This window comes from Rhinoderma darwinii, chromosome 2 (genome assembly GCF_050947455.1).
Source record: "Rhinoderma darwinii isolate aRhiDar2 chromosome 2, aRhiDar2.hap1, whole genome shotgun sequence".
Taxonomy (NCBI): domain Eukaryota; kingdom Metazoa; phylum Chordata; class Amphibia; order Anura; family Rhinodermatidae; genus Rhinoderma; species Rhinoderma darwinii.
This window is the reverse complement of record NC_134688.1, coordinates 226,765,121-226,792,865: the sequence shown is the minus strand read 5'-3', so window position 1 is coordinate 226,792,865 and position 27,745 is coordinate 226,765,121. Positions and strand designations below refer to the sequence as shown.

Sequence of the window (27,745 nt, the reverse complement as noted above, 5' to 3'; positions counted from 1 at the left end):
GCAGGGAAGGGGGGCTGGAGGGGGAGCTTCTAAAGCAGCACAGACCACGGCTGCTAAGTAGAAGCAAAGCTCCCCTCGCCTGACGGGTGCGGTCCTGGCACCGGGGCTCCCTCCGGTGCTAGCGACCCCACTGGGCATGAGGGGGTTCGGGCGGTCATAGGCTCCCTGGGAGCCTTGGGCCCCCTGGCAGTCTTGGGCCCCGGGCGACCGCCCGAAACGCCCTAATGATAATCCGCCACTGTGTAGCCTACTGAACCAGACTGTTGGACCATTTAAAGGCTTCGTAAACCTTTTGCAGGTGTCTTGTGTTGATTAGCTGATGAGTGTGACACCATGAGTCTACAATCTGGAACTTGTACCAAGTATTTGAACTTTCTGAGAGACAAAATTTGGGGTTTTAATTAACTGTTAGCCATAATCATCAACACTAAAAGAAAAGAATGCTGGAAATAGATCAACTTTTTGATGATATTCTAGTTCATTGAGAAGGACTAGTATGTAGCCTCTTTCTGTGCTGAGCTCTGTAATAAGAGGTAGGTAGAGGGGAAGGTTGTCTGTGCAGCATGTGCGCTCTGCTACGGTCCTTTTTGATGGAACTGTGCATGGATAATTGGCAAATATGCCAAAACCGACTCCTTTTATAGTTAAGGAACAGCACCTTATCCCATGCTGATATTCTGTTATGTTATAATCCACTGTTTTTTCTTTTTGTCTGCTATGTATTTTGCAAAGTTATTTTGAGTTCTGCCCAAACACGAGACCTCATTTATTCACAGCTCTTGAATTAATGTGGTTCTTAATTTTAAGGCCACTATGTAATGACTGACCGATAATATAATTTAAGTAAATATTCCAGTATCCAGTGGGGAGCAGCACGTAGAATACATTCCTCTGTCGCCTCTTGTATTACCATAATCTACTGATAAGGGACAAATCGGTTTTCTCTTTCAGGAAACAAAATGGAAATAAAATCTAGAAAAAATATAGCAGTAAAAGCAATGCTGCATAGACTAGTACATTGCTATAGTCTAATAATTTGTGTTCGATATAATTTTGACAAATGAGTTTACAGAACACTGGATCAGTTATCAGATTTCACAAACTACATTCTATATCAAATATAGTGAGTGACCTGCAATATAGAGATACCAACCAGGACCAGGAAGATTCAGGGGGTTTTGTTCATGAAGAAGTTGCAGTGCATTAGCTGTAGACTATGTAACCATTATTAGTATGCGTGGCATCTTTAGGGGATGGGTGATCCTTTATTAAAGGGTTGTCTAGAGAAGCTGGACCCACAGTAATCCGCTTCATGAAACACGATGGATCCGCTGTTATTGCTTGGAGAAGCCGGATTTGGCCCTAAATTTCCCCTGCATCGGAAATGCTATGGATGATCTAGGTCCACCAGGGCTGGAGCTGCTCTTAAGGTGCTTTTTACACCGGCCAATTTTGACTGGTGCAACAAGCGCCGATCAACGAGACAGCTCGTTGATCGATGCTCGTTTGCGCCTTTCACAAGGAGCTAGTATGGGGACGAGCGCTCGTTACTCCGAGCGCTCGTCCCCATAAATTACTATAGTGTCGGCAGCACATCTCCCTGTTTACCAGGGAGATGTGCTGCCGACAACGATAATATTTTGAGCATTTAAAACGATACGATCAGCTGATGAACGAGCGTTTGTAAATAGGGCAGCGATCAGCAGAAAAACTAGCACTGGCCAATTATCAGCAACGCTCGTTTGCCCGATTTTAATTGGCAAGTGTAAAAGGGCCTTTAGGCCATGTTCACACATATGCACGTAATCCTGACAGAATCCACGAACAATGCATGTAAATGGGGTATTATATATCCGATTCATACGCTCAGGAAAAGATCTATGCGGAATAATTAATGTGCTACGGATATTAAAATCCACAGCACGTTTATATTTGCTGTGGATTCTGTGCTGAAAAGCTACAGATTAGCACCATTGAATTACAATTGGGCTGATCTGCGATAATAAAAAAAAATCTTCGTTTCAGTTGTGGATTTCTGCCTCAAAGTATTTAAAAAAAAAATCCAAGGCAGATATTCCAATGGCAAATTTGTGCCATGTGAAACATGGCCTTACATAAGGGCTCTATGTTCTGGCTCATAAAGTCATAAAAACTCCAAAATCTGCAACACAGGCAGTTGTAGTTTTTGTTACAATTTAGGTCCATGGGTGGAAAGTGCCCTAAAAAAACTGCACAAATAGACACTATCATTTGTGAATTTTGTAAAAAAAAAATTTAGTAAACGCTCCATTAAATATGCATTGGGGAAGATTTATCAAAGTAGTGCAAAGAAAAAGTGGAGTAGTTGTCCATAGCAACCATTCAGACTTCAGCTATCCTTTTCCAAGGAGCCTCTAGAAAATAAGAAATGGAATCTGGATACTATGGGCAACTACTCCACTTTTCTTTTGCAATATATTTGATAATTCTCTCCCATTGTGTGTTTTATCTTGTCATTTTGTACATGTGTACTTCTATAGGGAACTATATGGAAAACAACGCCATACTTACAGCAACATCTGGATGCATCATTTTTTTTGTGTGCGGGGGGGAGGGGGAACGCAAGTAAATGATGTGTGTGTCTCTCCAACCTTACAATTTAGGCCCAGGATGAGGTCTTAAAGCATTATGTAGAAATCAAATACAATATAATCTTCTTTTCAACAAGTCCACTTAAAACACATTTCCCCCATCCATAGTGTTGGGCTAGGAACACTGAGCTTCCGCAGTTCCCATGCTAGATCGATTATGACATTTTGGGTTTTTATATGTTAGAATTAAATCTCTGGTGCACGGAGGTTTAAAAGGTTAGATGATCTTCTGTTATGGTGTATGGGGTTTTTATGTATTGTCCGTTTTTAATATGGCTTTCTTTTTATAGTATCTCTTTTTATATTCAGGTCATTCATTTTGATCATTAAAGTACTATAAAAAGATGTAACTTTTATACCCGAAGGAGAACGAGATCGTTCATGTAACTTTACTTTCATACTGTATGTTGCACCTATGTTGTGTCATCGTTTGTGGTCTATTACCAATAGGGACAACGCTGTGGTAGGATAATTTATAAGCGACCAGAATAGCTATGTCCCCTTCATTCACGGCAGTACAGTGGGTAAGTCCGGTAGTGCATAGCTAGGCCATGTTCACATGTGGCGGATTTGTTGTGTGGATTCCACACCAAGTATCCGCCACAAAGTACAGTATGATTCATGTATTTTTATTATTATTTTATATTGCTCTTTTATAGGAGGTGTAGTCAATTGCTGCCATTAACTATTTCTTTCATTTATTCCTGGAGGCTGGTCTAAGCTTCCGGTTTCTTTTATTAAATTCGGTTTCCAGGATTAGAAAAACATGGCTGCTTTTTTTCCCCATAAACAGCACTACTCCTGTCCACCGGTTGAGCGCGGTATTGCAGCTCAGCCCCATTTACTCCATTGGAGCTGAGCTGCAAACCAGACACAAACCATGTACTGGTGGCACTGTTTTTTGAAAGTCAGCCATGTTTTTCTAATTCTAGATGACCCCTTTAATATGTTGTATATACATTTGTATAAAGTTACACGGTTAGGCTGCATTCAGAAGGGTTTTGGATTTTCGGAACAAAGTGCAGTACAATGCCTGTAATAGGTATTTTTTAGCTGCAGATTTTTCAATCCGCAGCTTATGTCATGGATTTGCCGCAGATTGTCATTGTGGATTTGAGGCTTAGCAGTGCAATTTTGGCATAGATTTTTTTTCACTATTATCCATGCAGCTGAATTTAGGGTCATGTGAGCTACATCATTGGAAACTTAATTTAAAGCTCTGGCCGCTTTGTTGATCTTGAATTCTTTGCAGGGTATACGACACGTCACTTGTGACGTGCCGTGTATGGGCTGTTCTGCTTCACAGCCCGTAACGCGCATGCGCTGTCACTGCTGTTCTCGCGGTCCCTGCTGTTCTCGAGATAACAGCAGGGGCCGCGCATGCGCGTTACAGCAGAACAAGCCAATACACAGCACGTCACAAGTGATGTCGTATACCCGGAAAAGAATTCAAGATCAACAAAGCGGCCAGAGCCAGTGCAGAGAGTGACGTCACCCGTCAAGTTCCCCATGACAGGATCTGGAAACGGGGCAACTTTGGAAAATGTAAGTATATTACAAATGTATTTCCATTTATAAATTACAAGCATTAAAACAGTCATTAAATCTCGGACAACCCCTTTAAGGCTTTGACTTTCTAACTAATGTGCCAGAGCATGAAGGGTGAATATTTGGCTCCCAGTAAAGGAATTTCACCTTCACAATGTGAATGTCACAGCCACTCTCCTGATAATATTATGTTGCATTATTTCTGGCATACATCTCACAATGGCTCTAATGGAAAGAGCCAAGATCTTGCCAACCCTCCTTCACATTTAGAATCGGGTAGCAGAATGCTTTATTAGAGGCCTTTGCTATTTATGTTGTCGCTAAGTAAGCACTCTCTCTATTATCCTCCTGGCTACAATAGCCCTCTTGTGTTAAGCCTGAATTTATCAGCATCCTTATTACTTTTCAAATGATTTGGCGTTTCTAAAGGGAATACAAAATCTTCTGCTTATACTCTGGATTCAGGGGGACAATTACCAAAGCATTATGCAAAAACAATAGTCTAATATAATGTTATTGAGAGATGAGTTATGCAGAGAATGTAGTGCAGTTTACAAATGTACTGGCAGAGCGCATATAAAAGTCATTTCTATTATTTCCTTTACATTGATGAAACCCTAGGATGGAGCACTTTCCTTTTAGCCACGTTTTGTATTCTGTTTCACAGTACAAAAACACAGTTCTAGTTTATCTCTACTTGTCACATTTTAATATACCATAGAAAAAACATTGGTTGCCCAGGTTTATTTCTTTATGACTACTTTTATCTTTTTATAGTGTGTTGACCGTTCTATATTACATGCCTTACTCATAGCATTCAGGGGTTTCAGCTACACCCATTGCAAACCGGTGAATAAAATCAAGCACAGTCATAAAATCTACATAGACATACATTTGTAGTTGTATGGTTCATATTGAAGGGCTCAGTGACTTTACATGTGGAACTGTTACATTTCACTATCTGGCAATGTGATAGATGTATCTGGGTATGGCAGGTGCCAGGAAAACGCTGCATACTAGAATACATAGGGTCTGGGACAGCTTTTCAGGATTTGGGCTAGGTTCCTTATTTTCAGTGAAGGGCATTGTTAAAGGGGTTGTCCGAGATACCATCATATTTTCAAAAACCCCTTTAATGCATGTAATTTATAAATGTAAATACATATGTAATATACTTACATTTTCCAAAGTGGCCCCGTGTCCAGATCCTGCCGTGGGGAACTTGACTGGTGACGTCACTCTCTGCACTGGTTCTGCCGCTTTGTTGATCTTGAATTCTTTGCCGGGTATACGACATGTCACTTGTGACGTGGTGTATATCTGCTTGTTCTGCTTCTCAGTCAGTAACGCGCATGCGCTGTCACTGCTGTTCTCGAGATATTCAACAGGGGCCGCGCATGTGAGTTACAACCGAACAAGCCGATATACACAACGTCACAAGTGGCCAGAGCAGAGAGTGACGTCACCCATCAAGTTCCCCACGGCAGGATCGGGAAAAAAGCAATTTCACCATAGTTTTTTGCGTTTTTTTGTTTTGTTTTTTTTACAGTGTTCACCTTGCGGTTTAAATTACATATTAACCTTATTGTTTGGGTCATAATGGTTGCGGCGATACCATATATGTGTACTTTTTATTTATTTTTTTACACTTTTACTAAATAAAACCACTTTTTATGAAAAGTTTTATTTTATTTTTATTTTACATTTACTACTTATTTTAGTCCCACTATGGGACTTTACTATGCCATCTTTAGATCGCTGTTCTAATGCTTTGGTATATTTAGGCAGTAATGCTCTGGTATACTATCGGTGTAAAACTGACAGGCAATCTATTAGGACGTGCACGTCCTAATAGGCATATGCCCTGTGCAGACCTGGGGGCCTTTATCAAGCCCCAGGCCGCCATGGCACCCGATCGGAGGCCCGCAATTGCTTCACACATCACAGGATGAGTGATGGAGTAGGGATATGATGACGTATTTAACTGTATCTACGTCCTGAAGAGACCAATACAGTTGAAAGCGGGACATGCAGTCGGCCTCCCGCGACATCGCCCAAAATCCGGGACTGTCCTGTTGGATACAGGACAGTTGGGAGGCGGCCTATAACTTCAAGGGATTATACTTCAGCAGAGCATTAAAGGAGCTGTCTCATGACGACAACCCCAGCAAGGACGGCGCCTGCCACATACACGAACTACCTGGTCGGCCATTCATTTAAATGTATGCCATTGAATACTACCATTCCCTTAACTTTTTATGTAATTATAAAGGTCCTTTTGTCTATTTTCATTTCTGCCTTTAACAAGCACTAGTCTGTCTTGTTAAGTCTTCACTAATTTAGCACAGGTGAATAAAACCGTTTTTGTCACGTTTCCTTGTTAATTTTCCTACGGTAGGTGGGTTTTTCAAGAATGGTGACCTACCAGCTGCGGGTGGCTTGCTAAATCGCATGGCATTCCCTGTCTTAGTGTAGCTGAATTTATTATTTTTAAGGTGTCTACAAAAACTAATTTCTAATTAGAGGAGGAAATGATTGGAGTCTCCCTTTAATATCTATATTTAGCTTTTGTATGAAAATTCACCATTTTAATATAACTTTTAGGTTTTCCAAGGGTCATGCAGTTCAATAAGGACCCAAGTTGAGTGTAGGGTAGAATCCAATTGAGCAAAAAAGTATTTTTCTTTTTATATAAAATTATTTCTATAATAACAAGGTTCTCTTTGCAAATGACAACCTACAATATGTATTGCATGAATTATTACATAAAATCTGTGTTTACCTGCAATGTTAGGAATCTAAAAACGTAGTGCCTAAACAAAATTATTGCCCTGGTTCGTCTCTAAACGTGTCATTTTTCGAAGTGAAATTGTACAAATTATTGAATTTTAAATATTCATAAAATAATAATATTTTCTCAATATTTTACTATTTAATCTGATGTGAAGGAAATGAACTTGCAGCCCGAAGCTTCCAGCGTTTGTATTATTTAGTACAGCGCTCATATAGCCATATGCATTATGTAGTTATTTCTTGGCACTTTAATGCTGGTTTTTCATATTTGATTCAAACGCAAATATTAAGCAGCAGAACTTGCTTTGCTTGTTACAAACTCATTACAAACAAACTTTTCTGTTAAAATGTTTTCTTAGGAAACTTTTTTGTTTGAGGTAATAAAATCTGTGTATTGTGTAAGATGTGCCAAACTTGTAATGTTGGAAATACAAAGTCCGTTTCTCTTGTTAACTTTTGTTAATGTACCCCAAGGAAATTTATTCTGTATTCGAAATTTGGAAATAATTTTTTCCCCCTGATATGGGACAATTGTTAACTGCCTCATAGGGGGTTTTGCCTTCCTCTAGATCAGGGGTCAGCAACCTTCAGCTCTCCAGCTGTTGTGAAACTACAACTCCCAACATGCCTTTTGCTGTCAGTGTATGCTGGGAATTGTAGTTTCACAACAGCTGGAGTGACTAAGTTTGCTGACCACTGTAGGATTATAGGTTGTACTTGATGGACCGGTCTGTTTTTTGTTTTTTTTTCAACCTTTTAAATTATGTAACTTGTCTCTTCTAGTTCAAGATGGATAATGAGTGGTGGACCTGGATTGATTATGAGAGATTCCAGGAACTGATCCACACATATGAGAAGAGTGGAGGCACAGAGACCTTCTCAGCCTTGGACTACGTAGCAAAAACTCCCAGCTGGGCTCTGTTTGGTTCCACTGAGAGAGGCTTTGATCCTGTAGAGACACGTTTTCAACGGAAAAATAAAACAAAGGACATCTCTGGGTGCTAGCTGACGATCATGGACTTAAGCGAACTTGAGCCTCTTGGGAAACCATTTTGCTTTAGGACCAGTTCACATCAGCGCTGGCCTCCATACGTCTATTCTATTCAACCTTTTTATCAGAGGATCGCTCCCGTTTACATTCTGATTTATTTCAGTGGTATTTTTTTTATTCAGTTGGTGCCTGTATACCTCGATTCCATTTTTTTAAATGTTATTTTGTGGATACAACAGCGTAGTGAAAAATAAAACCTTGCGAAATGGAGGCAAACTGACACCAACTGAAAGGAAAAAATACAATTGAATTCAATGGTAATGCAAGCGATAGTTTCCATTTGACTTTCCATTAATCTGTTCCACTGATGGAAAGGTTGAACGGATTGAAGCGCTGATGTGAACAGGCCCTTACTGTTATATTCCTATGTGATGTCCATGGATTAATAGTTTATAAAAACTTTCAAACCTAAAAATTCTATATTGTACTTTTAAGGTGAAAGGACCACAGTTGTTCCCAAAAAAGAATTTGTCAGGCTAAAGGTCAAACTAGAATACTATAAAAAGATAATTTGGGGGGAAAAATAATCTGTAATGAAACATTATATGTTGGTCTCCTCTAGCATTGAGAAACTATTGCTTTCATATTTTATTGCTTCTTACAATGATTTTAGTTTGCTATTGCTTTGGGAAATATTAAACATTTGCTGTAATTCTAAAATAAAGCCTTCGTGAAGGTTTTGGTTAAACACCAGTTTTCTCTCTTGTAATATAATAAGTTGCTGTAAAGAATAAATACTAGACTTTCTTGGTACATGAAATTAACCATATTTGTCTAGGTAAGCGTATATATGAAGCATTGTACCAATGGAAGTAATAATCATATAGAAAGACATGGTGCTCTAAAGTGGACATGCACTTCAAGGACAGAACTACATGTCGTTTTTGTGTCAAATTCTGTACGTTTTTTTTTTTAACCACTTAACGACCTGTGGTTTTTATACCTTTATGACCAGACACTATCCTACTAATAAATGAAAGGTAAGCAGTGTTGCCAATGACTCACTTCTCTGATTGGCTGCAGCAATCCTACGGTGTTACCACTTCAGCCAATCAGTGGCAGGTTGAAGCAGGTCTTCATAGTGCTAACTAACTGCTGAGCCACGGCTTCTCAGCCTGCCTCATCTACCTGCATGGGCTATTCTAAAGGGATCCTGTCACCAGTATTTTCACCACTAATCCCACAGCACCCTCAGGTAGTGGTGAAAACGCTGGTGATAGGTTCCTTTAATAAATGTGTTGTTTTAGTGAGTAGATTTATCCATCTGTCTAAAAAAAAAACTGTTCATTCGTTGCACAAAACAACCACTCACAGCACTTATTTCATTTTACCAAGTTTAAAGGAAAGCTGAGCTTTGATTGGTTGCTATGGGCATGACAACATTACCTAGAGATAGACCGTAATATAATACAAGTACCTGCAAACAGTGAATAATTCCACCATTATTCCTATACAGTTAGGCCATGCATGTCATGTAACCCTGTAAACTGAATGCCAAAATCCAATTATGACAGAACAAGGCGGCAACAACGAACTGCAGATAAAAGAAACGCTGAGCTTTAGCGTTTGCGCGTTCGTTATAATAAAATGACACCATAACAAGCTGAATCTCAGCGCATGCGTTATGTGATTATTGCAGAAGCAGAAAACATAACCCCTGAAAAAAAGGGGTTATGTCTCAGAAATCGAAAAGCACAAAGACAACTCAGAAACCGACAACAAGAACGCCCCCCGAAGAAGCTATTTTGAAGTCGTCAAAACCTGGCTTGGGTATCGTGCGCCAGTAGAATGGTATGGAGTAGAGCGTTTATCTGGAGGTCAGTGTGTGAATACAGTCAAGATAACGGTCAGTTCACACACTGTTTTTTTGCACTGATTTTGTAGCGGAAACCGCATCAAAATCAGCTCTAAAAAACGGCCAAAACTGCCTCCTATTGATTTCAACGGAAGGCGGAGGCGCAATGCTCTTTCTTGCCTCAGTTCCGCCTCCTCCCTCCCATTACAATCAACGGGGGGCATAGAAATCGTTTTTCATTGTGTTTTTTGACCACAGCGCTAAATGGCTGCAAAAATCAGGGCCTATTATGTGGGGGAGCAAAAAAATGAAATAAGACCGTAAAAATATATGAAGCAACACGTGGAAAGGGTGATGGCATATTAGAGGGGAGACTTTTTTAGAGCCCGTTGTATATTTCACACACCGAGCTTTATCGCCAGTTTACAAATATTTAGTATGTTTTGTTTTGACTCCTTCCAGCCACTTTTGACCTTCCAGACAGCATTATTTTTCAAATCTGACGTGTCACTTTTATGTGGTAATAACTTTGGAATGCTTTTACCTTTCCAAGCGATTCTTGGATTGTTTTCTCGTGACACGTTGTTTTTTAAGTTAGTGGTAAAATGTGGTAAATACTTTCAGTATTTAATTGTGAAAAACACAAATTTAGCAAAAAAAAATTACAATTTTTCTAAATTTAAGTGTATCTACTTGTAAGACGGGTAGTAATACCACACAAAATAGTTGCCAATTAACATTTCCCATATGTCTACTTTTAGATTGGCATCGAACATCCTTTTAATTTTCTAGGACGTTACAAGGCTTAGAACTTTAGCATAAACTTCTCACATTTTCAAGAAAATTTCAAAAGGCTATTTTTATAGGGACCAGTTCAGTTGTGAAGTGGCTTTGAGAGGCCTATACAATACAAACCCTCAAGTCACCCCATTTTAAAAACTGCACCCCTCAAAGTATTCAAGACCGCATTTAGAAAGTTTCTTAACCCTGTATGCGTTTCACAAGAATTAAAGCAAAGTAGAGGGAAATTTCCAAATTCCCAAAAAAGACCCCATTTTGGAAACTACACCCCACAAGGAAGTAATCTACGGCTGTAGTGAGCATTTTGACCCCACAGGTGTTTTATAGATTTTATTTGAATTTAGACGTGAAAATGAAAAATGTTAATTTTTGCCAATAAGATGTAGTTTTAGCTAAAAAAAAAAAAAACAACCAAAAAAACAATGTCCACAAGGAATAAAGAAGAAAAAGCCCCCTAACATTTGTAAAGCAACTTCTCTAGAGTATGGAAATACCCCATATGTGGGCATAAACTGCTGTTTGGGCACATGGCAGGGCTGTAGTTTATTATTGGTACCATTTTGGGGTACATGCAACTTTTTTATCACTTTTTTTTTATCCTATTGTTTGGGAGGCAAGCTGACCAAAAAACAGCAATTCTGGCATTGTTTTTTTATACAGCGTTTACCATGCGTTATAAGTTAATGTTAACTTTACTCTGTACTATTCCGGGGATACCAAATTTATAGCACTTTTTTTATGTTTTACATCGACTGAGCTGTATGAGGGCTTGTTTTTTGCGAAACGAGTTATAGTTTTTATAGATACCATTTGGATACATTTGACTTTTTGATCACATTTTATTCAAATTTTTGTAGGGCAAAGTGACCAAAAAACAGAAGTTCTGGCATTGTTTTATACAGGTTTTTTTTTATGCCGTTCACCACGTGGAATAAATAACATAATATTATTATAGTTCAGGCCGTTACGGTCGATACTAAATATGTATGGTTTATTTAATTTTTTTCAATAATAAAGGACTTGATAAGGGAAACAGGGCGATTTTGTTTTATTTTATTACTTGAAAAAATTATTTTATTTTTTACAACTTTTTTTCCCTTTTAACCTATTTTTTACACCCTTTTTTCAGTCCCACTAGGAGTCTTGAAGGTCCAACTGTCTAGAACTAATACATTGCACTACATAGGTAGTGCAATGTATTAGAAAAAAAAAAATCCGTCGTTCACTGACCGCAAGCCGATTAGGCTTCGCTTCCAGGTGCGGCCTAATCGGCTTCCGTAATGGCAGAGCAGGAGGCCATTGTTAGGCTTCCTGTTGCCATAGTAGCAGTCGGCAGCCCTGTGATAGCAGCCCTGCATGCAGATTTGCTGCCAACCTCTAAGATGCAGCGATCGCTTTCGAGCGCTGCATCTAAGGGGTTAATGACAGGGATTGGAGCTAGCTCTGGTTTCGCCATTACAGGTGGATGTCAGCTGTAACATACACCACTGATGACGCCGGCTCAGCTCCTGAGCCAGCGCCATCTTGCAATTGGGCGGGGCCTTGAAGGCTTCCGTACTAGGCAGACCGGGAGGCTAGTATTAGGCCTCCGGTTGCCATTTCAGCCACCAACACCCCGGCAATTTCATTGCTCGGGTGCTGATGAGCTGCTAACCCCTTAAATGCAGTGATCGCTTTTGACCGCTGTATTTAAGGGGTTAATTTCGGTCCCCGCCATTACAGCAGCGTGTCAGCTGTAACATACAGCTAACACGTGGGGATGATGGCACCGAATCAGCGTCTGACAAATTGCGGGAAGCACTGGCTTTCCGTGAAGTATATTTACAACAAATGTCGGGAAGGGGCTAAAAATTCTAAATTTTATTAACCATCAAAATTATTTTAAGATTTTATTTAGTATAGGTTATTAGTTGGGGTTAATCGGTTTACAGGCAATATTTAAAAAAATATGCATACTATAGATTGACAATATTTGTCTGTCTAAAATCAATTCCTTAGGCCACCTGAACACGGCCGTGGCCGTAATCACGGCCAGTGATTCTGGGCACGGACGGCCGTGCACTGCCATCCTCATTTGCACGCTGTGCTCCCATTATAAAATATGGGAGCACAGGCCATATTTAAAAAAATAGGACACCATAGAAATGAATGGGTCCGTATTTGCGGATCAAGATTACGGCCGTGTACATGGGGCCTTATATTGGTTCCCTATGATTTGGTAATTATTTTGATGTATTATGTGTAATAGGTTTACCTGATAACTGGGATTAACACAGGAGGAAGGTCTTCAGCCGCCTGCATTATATACACAGTGTTCACTGAGCGATGTGTTTATAACCATCATGAAGGTAGGAACAGTAAGGCCCTGTTCACATCTGCGTTAGGGGCCTCCATCGCAGATCCGGCCGAGATTACCGGAGACCATAGCGCACCGTGCTGCACTATTGTCTTTGGACACCCTGACGGAAATCTGACGTAACCTATTAAATTCAATGGGTTCCGTCGGCTGCCGGCGGTGTCCGTTGTACAGAACTGCTGCTTCCGTTCCCTTCTGCTCTGACTGAGCAGAGCAGCGGAACACACCAACGCAGGTGTGAACTCAGTCTTCGAAGACCGAAGCGGTTTCTATCTATAGAGCCTGGCAGTCACTGACCGCATGCTCTCACCCCTGACTTTTATATACAGTGAAGGAAATAAGTATTTGATCCCTTGCTGATTTTGTACGTTTGCCCACTGTCAAAGACATGAATAGTCTAGAATTTTTAGGCTAGGTTTATTTTACCAGTGAGAGAGAGATTATGTTAAAAAAAAAAAACAAAACTGAAAATCACATTGTCAAAATTATATATATTTATTTGCATTGTGCACAGAGAAATAAGTATTAGATCCCCTACCAACCATTAAGAGTTCAGCCTCCTCCAGACCGGTTACACGCTCTAAATCAACTTGGTGCCTGCATTAAAGACAGCTGTCTTAAATGGTCACCTGTATAAAAGACTCCTGTCCACAGACTCAATTAACCACTCTGACTCTAACCTCTACAACATGGGCAAGACCAAAGAGCTTTCTAAGGATGTCAGGGACAAGATCATAGACCTGCACAAGGCTGGAATGGGCTACAAAACCATAAGTAAGACGCTGGGTGAGAAGGAGACAACTGTTGGTGCAATAGTAAGAAAATGGAAGACATACAAAATGACTGTCAATCGACATCGATCTGGGGCTCCATGCAAAATCTCACCTCGTGGTGTATCCTTGATCCTGAGGTCAGCCGAAAACTACACGGGGGCAACTTGTTAATAATCTCAAGGCAGCTGGGACCGCAGTCACCAAGAAAACAATTGGTAACACATTACGCTGTAATGGATTAAAATCCTGCAGTGCCCGCAAGGTCCCCCTGCTCAAGAAGGCACATGTACAGTATCATTTATCAGTGCGACACCAGCCTGTGCAGAAAGGATTGCTTCACAGCGTAACAAATATTTATGGATTCTTTTATTATTTACCCCATTATTATACCACCTGATTATGCCCCTAATATACTCTGCCCAGCTTACATACGACCCACATTATAAACTGAAATACCAGTAAAACTCCAAACAAAACTACTACCAAGCAAAATCCATGCTCCAAAAGCTAAATGGCGCTCCTTCCCTTCTGAGCCCTACAGCGTGACCAAACAGCAGTTTACTTCCACATATATGGCATCACCATGCCTGTGAGGACCCTTTTAACAATTGTTGGTGTGTGTGTGTGTCCGTCCGTCCGTCCGTCCAGTGGCATAAGCTGGGCACGACATATTTCCCACTGAAATGTCACATATAGGAAAAAATTTACATTTTTACTTTGCACCATCCGCAGCGCAATCATTTATGGAAAAGATCTGTGGGGTGAAAATGCACCCCTTAATAAATGCCTTGAGGGGTGTAGTTTCCAAAATGGGGTCACTTCTCAGCGGTTTCTTTTGTTATTTCACATCAGAGCCCCTGCAATTGTGAACCAATACTGTGTAAGTTGCCAAATTAGGCCTCAACTTCGCATGGTACTCTCTCACTCCTGAGCCCTGTCGATAGCCAAGGCAAAAGATTAGTGCCACATGTAGGGTGTTTCTAAAACCGGGAAACGGCATAATAATTAGAGAGCTGTCTTGTTATGTTGGCACAAGCTGGGCACCACATATTGGCATATCTATGGAAAAATTACCATTTTCACTCTGCAACATCGAGTGCACACTAATTTCTGCAAAACAACTGAGGGGTTAAAAAGCTCACTACACCTCTAGGTGAATACGTTGAGGGGTGTAGTTTCCAAAATGGGGTCACTTGGTGGCGCGTTTCCACTGTATTGGTCCCACAGGGGCTTTGCAAATTCGACATAGTGCCCAGAAACCAATCCAAATGGTGCTCGTTCCCTTCTGAGCCCTGCCGTGTGCCTACATATCGGGTATTGCCGTACTCAGGAGAAATTGGTTTACAAAGGTTGTGGTTCTTTTTTTCCTTTTATTTATTGAGAAAATGAAAAGACGTCTAATTCAAGAAAAAGGATTTTTTTCACTGCCCAATCCTAATAAAATCTATGAAACATCTGTGGGGTCAAAATGCTCACTGCACCTCTAGGTGAATACATTGACGATTGTAGTTTCCAAAATGGAGTCACTTGTGGGGGTTTCCACTGTTTTAGTCCCACAGGGGCTTTGCAAATACGACATAGCAACCAGAAACCAATCCAGCAAAATCTGTACTCCAAAAGCCAAATGGCTCTCCTTCCCTTCTGAGTCCTACTGTGTGCCCAAACAGCAGTTTAAGACCACATTTTGGGTATTGCCGTACTCAGGAGAAATTGTTTTACAAACGATGTGGTTCTTTTTTTCTTTTATTTATTGAGAAAATTAAAAATTTTGAGCTAAATTTTTTTTTTTTTTTTTCACTGCCCAATTCTAATAAAATCTATAAAACCCCTGTAGGGTCAAAATGCTAACTACACCCTTAGATAAATTCCTCAAGGGGTGTAGTTTCCAAAATGGGGTCACTTGTGGGAGGCTTTCACCGTTTTGTCCCTTCGGGGGCTTTGCAAATGTGACATGGCCTCCGCAAACCATTCCTGCTAAATTTGAGCTCCAAATGGCGCTCTTTCCCTTCTAAGCCCTGCCGTGTGTCCAAATAGCCATTTAGGACTACATGTGGGGTGTTGTTTTAATCTGGAGAATTGCTTTACAAATGTGGCGGTGTGTTTTCTCCTTTAGTCCTTGTGGAAATGAGAAAAAAATTGCTAAACCTACATTTTCTTTGAAAGAATGTAATTTTAATTTTCACAGCCTACTTCCAATAATTTCTGCAATAAACCTATGGGGTCAAAATGCTCACTATACCCCAAAATAATTTCCTTGAGGGGTCTAGTTTCCCAAATGGGGTCACTGTTGGGGGATTTCCAGTGTTTTGGCAGCGCAAGAGCCCTTCAAACCCGACATGGTGCCTAAAATATATTCTAATAAAAAGGAGGCCCCAAGATCCACTAGGACCTCCTTTACTTCTGAGGCCGGTACTTCAGTCCATTAGCACACTAGGGCCACATGTGGGATATTTCTAAAAACTACAGACTGTGGGCAATAAATATTGAGTTGCGGTTCTCTGGTGAAACCTTCTGTGTTACCAAAAAAAAGTGGATTAAAAATGAATTTCTGCAACAAAAAAAAAGGAAATTTGTCAATTTCACCTCTAATCTGCTTTAATTCCAGTGAAACGTCTAAAGGGTTAAGAAACGTTATGAATGCTGTTTTGAATACTTTGAGGGGTGACGTTTTTAAAATGGGGTGACTTATTCGGGGTTTCTGATATATAAAGCCCTCAAAGCCACTTCACGACTGAACTGCCCCCTGGAAAAATAGCCTTTTGAAATTTTCTTAAAAAGTGAGAAATTGCAGCTAAAGTTCTAAGCCTTGTAACGTCCTAGAAAAACAAAAAGATATTTAAAAAACTATGCCAATCTGAAGTAGACATATGGGGGATGTTAATTAGCAACAATTTTGTGTGGTATATCTGCCTGTCTTACAAGCAGATACATTTTAATTTAGAAAAATGCAAATTTTTGCAATTTTTCACTAAATTTTGGTGTTTTTCACAATTAAATACTGAATGTATCGAGCAAATTTTGCCAGTAACATAAATTCCAATGTGTCACGAGAAAACAATCTCAGAATCGCTTGGATAGGTGAAAGCATTCCGAAGTTATTACCACATAAAGTGAAACATGTCAGATTTTAAAAATGAGGCTGTCAGGAAGGTCAAAAGTGGCCAAAGTGGGAAGGGGTTAAGGATTGCCCCCTGTTTATATACAGTCGGCGGTTCTGAACCAGGTATGCCTCATGCACAAGACCGCGTGTGCCGGCCGGGTCCTGTCAGTGATCCGTGGTAAGATAAATCGTGTCCGTTTTCAAGGACCCGATTCACACACTGAAGTGAATGGGTCCGTGAAAACAATCGGGTGCCACTCGGATACCGTTAAAAGCGGCCCGAGTGGCACATCGGTAGTGTGCAACTGCCATTAAAGAAAATCAGCGTATGATTAAAGTCGCCCTAGTTTCTATCTCATCATATATTTACTCTCATTTCTAAAAGATCCCTTTGTCTAATGAACTAAACATTGCTTATTACATGTTATTTATATTTATTTCTGTTACTTATATAGCGTCGACATATTACGCAGCGCTGTATAGAAGTTGTCCTCACTCACTGTCCCCGTTAGGGCTCACACTCTAAATTCCCTATCTGTATGTTTTTGGGGGGTGTAAGAGGAAACCAGAGTACCTGGGGAAAACCTACACAAACACAGAGAGAACATACCAACTCCATGTTGATGTTGCCCTTGATTGAATTTGAACTATTGCTATACAACAGTGTTAGCCACTGAGCCACCGTGCTGCTATAAACTAGAAAGCTTCACATGTGGGGTGGAGAAGAGAGGAAAATAACGAATGTCTGTTCTGACACAGGGTCCGTGTAATCTCACAAAACAATATATTTAACCCATTCCTAACTTGTCCAAAAACAGACAGAACACCATTTTCTTTTTAGATTTACCAAGAGGTTAATTTAATGATTAACAAAATTAGAGAAAATTACAAGAGTAGTCATTCTATGCTAAATTTATCTACATTATAAAGTCAGAAAATTCACAGATTCTGTTGCTTTCCTCCCTTCCCAGTATGAATAGCACCTCCCTCTGGAGAGTAACCTCATAATACAAACTGTATGGGCAATAAGGTCTACGTAGAGCAAATAATAGTGAGAGCAGCTTACCTTAGTTGCGGGGTGCGCTGTGTGCGTGGCAAGAAAAGGAGAGTAAATAGGCTGTATGTAAAACATGGGAGCGCGGCCGATGCCTTCAAGAACTTGCCCGCACTTCCTGTCATCCGTCTCTGTGTCTCCACTGCTAGAGACAGATATATCTTGACAACAGGCAGTGGACAGCCAGTTAAAAGAGAGGCACCAGGTGGCCGCCAATTTTTTTGGGTCAAAAATGTCATTGAAGGTAAATAAAGTAAATTGTTAATTTTATAGTTACATCGGCCATCATATGGAACCACTCGGATATATTTAATCTATCCGTGGTCAGCCAGTAATAGCTTTATAGCAGTCAAAGCTCCATTTTTTTTCTGATAAACCGCTCCAAATAAGGGTTGCCAACCGTCCGTAATTTCTAGGACAGTCCGTAAAACTAAGGGTATTTTTTTTTTTAACAAAAGAATTTGATGCGTCCGTGATTTTTTGAAGTTTAGAGGTCACAGTACCTGCTGCTAATGTGTTCATATCACTATTCTAAGCTATAGACACATTACTCGTAATCTTTATGATTTAATGTGCTTTTCCAAATTGTCTGTAAAAAATGTTTGCTGTCCGTGATTTTTGGATAAGTTGTCCAGAAAAAAAAAAAATGAGGTTGGCAGCCTTGCTCCAAATTCCCTGTATAAACATAGCTAAATGATAAATACCAGGCTATTTGCAGCAACCACTAGAGAGAGCTTGAAGTGTACCTGTACATTCATAAAACTTTTGACATGTCCTAGTAACATGTCAGAAGTTCTGATCGGTGGGGGTTTGAGCACTGAGACCCCCACCAATCGCTAAAATGAAGTGGCAGAAGCGCTCAGGTAAGCTCTGAGCTGCTTCATTTCTGATTGGTTATTATGGGAATGCGGTGTACGAACTCATAGACTTTCTATTGAGCCCATAGACCGCTTGCTCAGCTTTACAAGGAAAGCCAAACTGAGTCCTTCAGAAACGAAGTGGCTCAGTGCTCACCTGAGTGCTACTGCCACTTAGTTTTAGAGATTGGAGGGGGTTTCAGTGCTCGGAACCCCACTGATCAAAACTTCTGAAATGTCAAAAGTTTTATGAAAGCACAGGTGCACTTTCAGGCCTCATTCATGCGACCATAAGTTTCATCTGTAATTACGGACCCATTCAATCTATGGGCTATGGACACCTTTCCATATTATTACGGGTGGGTTTCCATGCCGTAGAAATGATAGAGCATGTCCTTTTTTTTGGCCGTAATTACGTAACATACTCCCTATAGAAGTCTATGGGCTTCCGTAATTACGGCCAGCTACGGATTTGCATCCGTAGCCGTCCGTAATTTCGAAATCGCTGCTATGCGATGCCAGGGGATTACCCAAGATTCCTTTTTTTTTTTTTGGAATCCTTAAATACGGATGTGCAACAGACAGTATTTACAGACCGTTCCGTATTTGCAGATGATTTGCGGACGACTATAAATATCTACGTATCTGTATTTACAGACAGTATTTACCGAAGGATGAAATCTATGGCCATGTGCATGGGGCCTAAGGCCCCATGCACACGGGCCGTGATTGCCGGCATGGTCGGCCACCGTCAGTCATCTGCATTTGTGGGCCATTCTTCCATTATAAAGTATTGGAGCACAGTCCTTAAAAAGCAAAAGATGGGACATGTCCTATCTTTTGCAGAAGGTTTCTTCAGCTATATACGTAAATATATGGGAAGGTGTCCGTGGACAATAGAAGTGAATAGGTCCGTAATTGCGGACTGTAATTACAGACGAGTTTTATGGTCGTGTGCGTGGGACCCAGAGGCGTAGCTAGGGGTTTAGCACAGGGGGGGGCAAAACATCTGAGTGGGCCCCAACCCAGTGTTCCCCTCCCCCCACTAACGCATGTGTACAACTGAAGAGGCGCATTCTAATATACCAGCCATCATCCCTTTATATACCAGCCATCATCTCTGTATATAAGCCCCATCATCCCTGAATATACCAGCCATCATCCCTGTATATAACCACTATCATCTCTGTCTATACCAGCCTGGCTAGTATATACAGGTAAGATGGGGGTTATATAAGCGGATGATGGCTGGTATACACAGGGATGATGGGGGTTAATGCAAGGATGATAGCTTGACTACCCAACATCCCTGTATATACCAACCGTCATTCCTGTATATACCAGCCAGGTTTGTATTTACAGGGATGATGGGGGTTATAAACAGGGATGATGGTGGTTATATACAGTGATCATGTCTGGAGCAGCCATTATCCATGTATATAACCCCCATCATCCCTGTATACAACCCCATCTCTATATATATATATATATATATATATATATATATACCAGCCATCATCCCTGTATGTAATCCTCATCATCCCTGTATATACCAGCTGTCATGAAGGGTCTGTGGACCCACTGGGCCGTACCGCCTTGGCGGTATGGCAGCTGGCCAACAGGGCGCAGGTCAATGTCTATAGTTCGTATAGGTACCTGTGGCAGCTCGGACAGTAGCAAGGCAGGCTCGGCTGGGACAAGGCAGCAGGTAGACGTCAGGTGAGGTGAAGCAGGCCAGGCGTGGTATACGGCATGGCACGACTTTAGCTCAGCACAGTACTCGACCAGGATAGTATGGAATGCAGGGAACAGGAACACACTAGGAGACCATTGCATAGACAAACTTGGGAAACAACAACAACGCTCAGGCATCAAAGAAGGGGGCTGGACCCCTCTTATAGTCCAGGGTACCCACGGCATGGGCGTGCGCGCCCACCCTACGGGATCCTGCTGAGGTGAGTGGAAGCGAGCGTTGGCGTCTCCTGAGGCTGGGGCCTTCTCTTGCCGACTCGTGGCTGCGGCTGTCAGGGGGAGATTGGAGTTGACGGCCTGCAGCCACAGACATGACACCAGCTATCATCCCTATAAATGCCAGCCTGGCTGGTATATACAGGATGATGGGGTTAGTGCCGTAACTACCGCTATAGGAGCCGTAGCGGCTGCTACGGGGCCTGCAGCATGAGGGGGCCCGTGCCACCACCCCCCATGGCCGGAGGCTCCGCTAGCAGCCGCTACGGCTGCTACAGCGCGACGCCACTGAAGGGGTTGTTCCTACAAAAGACATGCATCCCCTATCCACAGGATAGGGGATACATGTGGGATCGCTGGGACGCCCAGCGATAAGGAGAACGGGGGACCGAAAGTCCCCCAAAGTTCTCCATGACAAACCTCGGACTTCCGGGGTTTGTCTGCAGCTCCATAGAAATGACTTGCGCAGCGGTCTTGTTTTTGTGCGCATGCGTGACCAGCGCTCCTTTCATTTCTATTGAACTGCACAGACGCCGGAAGACCGAGGTTTGTCATGGAGAACTTCGGGGGACTTTCGGTCCCCCGTTCTCCTTATCGCTGCCAGCGATCACACATCCTGTGGATATGGGATGCATGGCGTCTGTATTATCTACAGGGGGTTCTGTATGGTGTTATCTACAGGGGGGTCTGTGTGGCTTTATATACAGGGGGGTTCTGTATGGCGTTCTCTACAGGGGGGGTCTGAATGGCGTTATCTACAGGGGGGTCTGTATGGTGTTATCTGCAGGGGGGTCTGTATGGCGTTAGCTACAGGGGGCTGTATGGCGTTATCAACAGGGGGGATTTGGGGCTGTATGGCGTTATTTACAGGGGGTGTCTGTATGGCGTTATCTACAGGGGGGCTCTGTATGGCATTATCTACAGAGGGGCTGTATGGCGTTATCTACAGGGCGGGGCTATATGGCGTTATCAAAAGGGGGGATTTGGGGCTGTATGGCAATATCTACAGGGGGGCTGTATGGCGTTATCTACAGGGGGCTGTATGGCGTTATCTACAGGGGGGATTTGGGGCTGTAAGACATTATCTACAGCGGGGCTGTAAGGCGTTATCTACAGGGTGCTGTGTATGGCGCTATCTACAGGGGGCTGTATATGGTGCTATCTATAGGGGGCGCTGTGTGGTGGAATCTATAGGGAGGCACTATCTACAAGAGGGGGTTGTGTGATACCCAGCGGAGGGGGGGGGGGCCCCAGTCAAAAGTTTGCTATGGGGCCCAGTCTTTCCTGGTTACGCCCCTGGATGGGGTTTATATACAGGAATGATGGCTGGCATATACAGGGATGATGGGGGTTATATACGGGGATGATGAGTAGTCCAGCCATCATCCCTGGGTTAACCCCCTGTATCCCTGTATCTATCAGCCATTATCCCTGTATACAAACCCCATCATCCCTGTAGCCATTCATTGTTGAGGAGGGGTGCTTGCTCATCCTCTCTTCTAACACGCAGGCTTCTTCTGCTCCTCTCTGGCGGGCAGCATTAGAGGTGTGCTCTGCTCTAGCAGACATAGCCTAGCGTCTGTCCCTGATTATAATAGCACCATACACTTTGTCACACACACACAGAGCCTCCTGTAGATAGTTCCTCCCATAGATCCCCCTGTAGATAGTACCCACATACTGCCCCCTGTAGATAGCGCCCCACATATAGCCCCCCTGTAGAGTGTGCTCTACATATGGCCCCCCTGTAGATAGTTCTCTACATATAGCCCCTCTGTAGATAGTGCCCCACATATAGGGCCCCATGTATATAGTGCCCCATATATTGCGCCCCCTGTATATAGTGCCCCATATATTGCGCCCCCTGTATATAGTGCCCCACATATAGCCCCCTGTAGATTGTGCTCTAAATATAGCTCCCCCATAGATAATGCCCTACATATAGCTCTTGGCGTAGATAGTGCCCTACATATAGCCCCCCCCATAGATAATGCCCCACATATAGCTCCCCTCATAGATAATGCCCCACATATAGCTCTCCCCATAGATAGTGCCCTACATATAGCTCCCCCGTAGATAATGCCCTACATATAGCCCCCCCCCCATGGAAAATGCCCTACATATAGCCTCCCCTGTAGAAAATGCACTACATATAGCTCCCCCTGTAGATAATACCACTCACACTTTTAAGTCAAAAAATAAAAACTTTACATACTCACATTAATAGCGTTCCCACACCGTCCTGTGTCTTCTGAGCAGGTCTGATCGACGCAAGCGGTGCTATGACATCATCGCGCTGCTAGCGTCGTTGAAAGTCGCGGATTGTCAGGGCAGAATGACTTGCCCCGTCCATCCGCGCCTTTCAACAACGGAAGTGGCGCGATGACATCATTGCGCCACTAGCGTCGTTGAAAGGTGCTGACTGGCAAAGCAAGTTCTTCTGCCCTGCCAATCAGCGTCATTGTTAGGCGCTGAATGGTCGGGCACGAAACGTGCCCAGCCATTCAGCACTTATGCATGTAATTATATATGCGTCCTATAGATGCATGTACAATTAGTGCATGGGGGGAGTAGCGGCGGCTGGTTTCAGTTGCGCTGCCGCCCCCTCAAACCGGCAGCAAGCCGAACTGTGTGGCATGGCCGCGGCTGTCATGGTGGGGGCAGTGGGAGCTGCGATCATGGCGGGGGTCACGTTGGGCCCCACCACCTCAGTGGGCCCAAGGCCACCGCCCCCTACCCCCTGATAGCTACACTACTGATGGGGCCTACGAGTTTACTGCATACTGTTTTTACATTGAACTCAATATTAGCACAGTATCCAGTAAGCTCCAAGACTCCCTCTAGTGGCGGCTGCAGGAAGTAAGGTGTTTATCATGTAAATCTTTATAAATGCAGGTAATTTAGAGCTCTGTATCAATAAAACTATGCCCAGACCGCTACAACGACAGAAGTTTGAACAGCACCTAATTAACAAACAAAATGGTGTTCAAGGTTGGATATTTACTTAGAGAAACTTAGACTCACAGCTGATTTTTATTTTCCTTCTGTCTGAGGTATACAACTGGAGCATTCTTGATGTATACCTCCATTGGAACGTTGTGACTCTAACGACTTTTTTTTTTTAAAGTATATGCTGGGTGCATTGGACTCTAAAGATATATTCGGCGCATGTACATAGAACATTGGCCAAAAACGAAATGTGAACAGAGCCCTAAATTCTGTCCACATTAAGGCAGAATTCACACATCACATATTTGTTGCAGATTTTAATGCAGACTTTTGAGGCAAAGCCAGAAGTGAATCCAGGAGGAAGGAGAAATATACGTTTTTACTTTATATTTCTTATTCCTTCAGACACCACTTTTGGCTTTGGCTAAAAAAATCTACAACAATTGCACGATGTGTGAATCCAGCCTTAATGTTCCTTTGGGTCCCAACAGTAAAATACTTTTATTTTTCAGATGTAGTTGTAATTGACTGTGGAACTGTGGGGCTGACTTTGATCTCTTAGTTTATCTATCTGCCTAGATTTAGATTACATGATCGCTTCATTGGGATTATTCTCAGTTGCACTTTTTCATGTTTGATTTTCAGTCTGTTTTTGGTGTTACAGGTTTATGCTTAAGCAGAATTTTAGGGTTTTTAGATAAAAACATAGAATGTAAATGTTAAAGTACAATATAAACATGGGTAACCATCATTGGCAGTATAATAATGAGGCCCCACACCTGATTACTAGGCCCAAGGAAGGTGAGCGCTCAGACTCCAATGTGGAATAATGCTCCCCAGAAAAGCCCCCATAGCAACCACAACCTAATTAAAAATCTGGGAAAATTCTGAAGAACATTGAGAGGTCATTCATGGCTGTCAAAAAGACAAGTACCTAAATAGGTATTCACTGTTGACAGGTTTAAAGATTTTTATTATAAAATAAGCAAGGCCCAACATTTTTTTATACTCGGCTGATTTTCTCTCTCTTACCAAATACAACCAAACTCTGTGACATGCGCCAAACCTAATTTCTCTCCTTTCTAATTATCAATACAATCCTTATTATTATTTCATTATTTCAATTTGACGATAGAAGCAACAACAACAGGTAAGTGTTACTGGACGTGGTGGACAATCGAGTTGAAGCGTAGGATTTTCGAGTGAGAGTGGTGGACAAGCGAGTTGGAGCATAGGATTTTCAGGTGGGAGTGGTCGAGTGGTGGATATTCGAGTTGAAGCATAGTGATCGAGTGGTAGTTAAGAGCGGGAGGGGGGAAAACCAGAGGCTAATAAAAGCCCACAGAGGCTAAAAACCGCCCAAAGAGGCGTAACCACCTTAAGTGGCGTAACTGCTCTAAGGAACTAAACAACCTTAAAAGGCGTAATTGTTTTAAAGAGTATAATTGCCTTAAAGGGTGTAATTGCACTAAGAAAATGCCGCCAAAAAGAACAAATTTGTCCAAAGACGACATAATCGCTAAAAGACAAAGGAAAACAGAAGCTAAGAGAATAAGAGCAACTATGAGTGCAGAGGAACGCCAGAAACAACGAGAAAACAATTCCCAAAACAAGGCGTTAGGAAGTCCATTAAAAACTGATCACCCCCGTTTGTAGATACCACCTCCTCCCCTGTAGATAGCGCCACTGTAGCTCACTGTAGGAGCGGAATCCCTCTGGCCGGCGATTCCTCATAGACACAGCCACTGACGTCTCTGTCCATATATGTACAGTGACATCAGTACAGCGGAATCCCATGCCAGTGTGGCCCGGGGATTCCACTCCCGGAGTAACCCCTTGACGTCACTCTCCATATATGGATAGTGACGCCGGGGGCTTCTCCAGGAGAAGAATCTCCTGCCAGAGCGGGCCGGGGATTCCACTCCAGGAGTAACCCCTTGAGGTCACTATCCATATATGGATAGGGACGCTGGGGGCTTCTCCAGGAGCGGAATCCCCTGCCAGAGCGGGGTCTGGCCGCCGGGGATTCTGCTCCTACAGTGGCGCTATCTACGGGGGATGGGGTGAATGCTATCTTCAGGCAGGGGGTTACTATCTACATGGAGGGGTGCTATCTACAACACCTGAGTCCCGGCCAGAGATCTTGCGATGCTCTGGCCGGGGATTCCATTGTTGAAAGCCCTGACTTCACTGTCCTTATATGAACAGTAATCTCATAACAAGGTGCACAATATAGATTAACTTTTTTATGGAACAGTAAATGACAATTGTGTCAAGTTACCACACAGTCACCATATAACCTGGCAAATATGGCTTGTGGCTACCCAGGCCTCTATTGTGAGGTAGCAAAGTATTTATGGAATGACATTATGTAAAAAAAACAAACAAACAATTATTATTTATTTTAAGGTGCTATTAATTCCAGGTTGCTGTGCATGTGAAAAATAGTTTAAGTACATGACGTGAGACAATAAAAACCACAATTACAATAAGCATGAGCTTAACAAATGACAGACTGGTACAGAAGCGGAGAGGACCCTGTTCGCAAGAGCTTGCAATTTACAAGGTAAGGGAAAAGGAGACAGAAAGTGAGGGTAGAACCTGCCCATCTGGCAGAGTACTGACAGCAGGGTTATTCAAGGTTTAAGCTTTTCTGAAGAGGTGCATTTTCTGGTTACTTTTAAAGGTTTGGATGGTGGAAGAGAGTATTTGTTGGGGTAGGGAGTTACAAAGTATGGGGGTTGTACGTGAGAAATTATCAGACAATAATATGAGGAGCCAATAAGAGGAGAGCAAAGCAGAAGGTCCTGTGAGGATCAGAGATTACGTGTGGAAAGGTATCGGGATGTTAGGCCAGAAGGCATTGTTGTTGACTCGAGGTTGAGGAAAGAGTGGATTCAAGAAATGTTTTTGAGGTGGTAAAAGATAGGGCAGAAGATCATCCCGAGACAGCAGACTTTAGAGACTGTGGAAAGTGTGGAGCCATTAACTGTAAATGATGGTTCTGGTAAGGGGGTTGAGTGAGATGGGGGAAAGAGGGCGAATTCAGTTTTCTCCGTGTTGAGGTTAAGGCAGCGTGAGAAGGAGGAGGATATAACGGTTAGACACTCTGGAACTCTAGATAGCAGTAAGTTTACATCTGGGCTAGAAAGGTAAATTTAAAAGCCATGTAAGGAAGAAATGGTTGACTGTCGTGAGGCTTAGGCAGCTAACAGACTATTCATCACTTTGGCTAAGAACGTTTCAGTAGGGTGGTGGGGTCAGAAGCCAGATTGTAGAGAGTTGAATGAGAGGAGGACAGTTTAAGGTAGACATGCTATTCAAGGAGTTTTGAAGCAAATGTAAGAAGTGAGATGGGCGATAGTTGGACAAAGAGGGACGAGGCGAGGGATGGCTTATTAACGTTCGGTGTGATAGTTACATGTTTGAATGAAGAAGGGAATATGCCAGTTGTTAGTGATAGGTTTAAGAGATAGGATAGGGCTGGAATAAACACAGTAGTAAGGTTAGGGATGAGATAGGATGGAAATGTGTTAAGTGCAGATGTGGTGATTTGGGCAGGGGCGCCAGGAGACGAAGTAGGGAGTAAAAGAGGCTCTGTCACCACATTATAAGTGCCCTATCTTGTATATGATGTGATCGGCGCTGTAATGTAGATTACAGCAGTGTTTTCTATTTAGAAAAACGATCATTTTTGATGGAGTTATGACCTATATTAGCTTTATGCTAATGAGTTTCTCAATAGACAACTGGGCGTGTTTTACTATATGACCAAGTGGGCGTTGTACAGAGGAGTGTATGACGCTGACCAATCAGCATCATACACTTCTCTCCATTCATTTACACAGCACTAGCGATATAGCTATATCGCTATGTGCAGTCACATAAACACACTATAACACTACTCATGTGTCATGACAATGAATATACATTACCTCCAGCCAGGACGTGATGTGTATTCATTCTCCTGACCACTTCTGTGATTTACAGCACAGCAGGCGTAGTCTCGCGAGATTACGCTGTAAACTGTCATTCACAGCGAGATCTCGCTGTGCTGTAAATCACACAGA

The 27,745-nt window shown here is 42.3% G+C and overlaps 1 protein-coding gene across 1 annotated transcript in view; it reads left to right on the top strand.

Moving 5' to 3' along the window:
* The window catches only part of LOC142742780 (S-adenosyl-L-methionine-dependent tRNA 4-demethylwyosine synthase TYW1-like), a 197,188-nt gene extending 188,478 nt beyond the window's left edge, over nt 1-8,710 (top strand). The window contains exon 16 of the mRNA XM_075852901.1: nt 7,755-8,710. Coding sequence (XP_075709016.1) covers nt 7,755-7,976 — 222 coding nt within the window. The 3' untranslated portion in view covers nt 7,977-8,710. The remainder of the gene's footprint in view (nt 1-7,754) is intronic.
* The last annotated feature ends 19,035 nt before the right edge of the window (nt 8,711-27,745 follow it).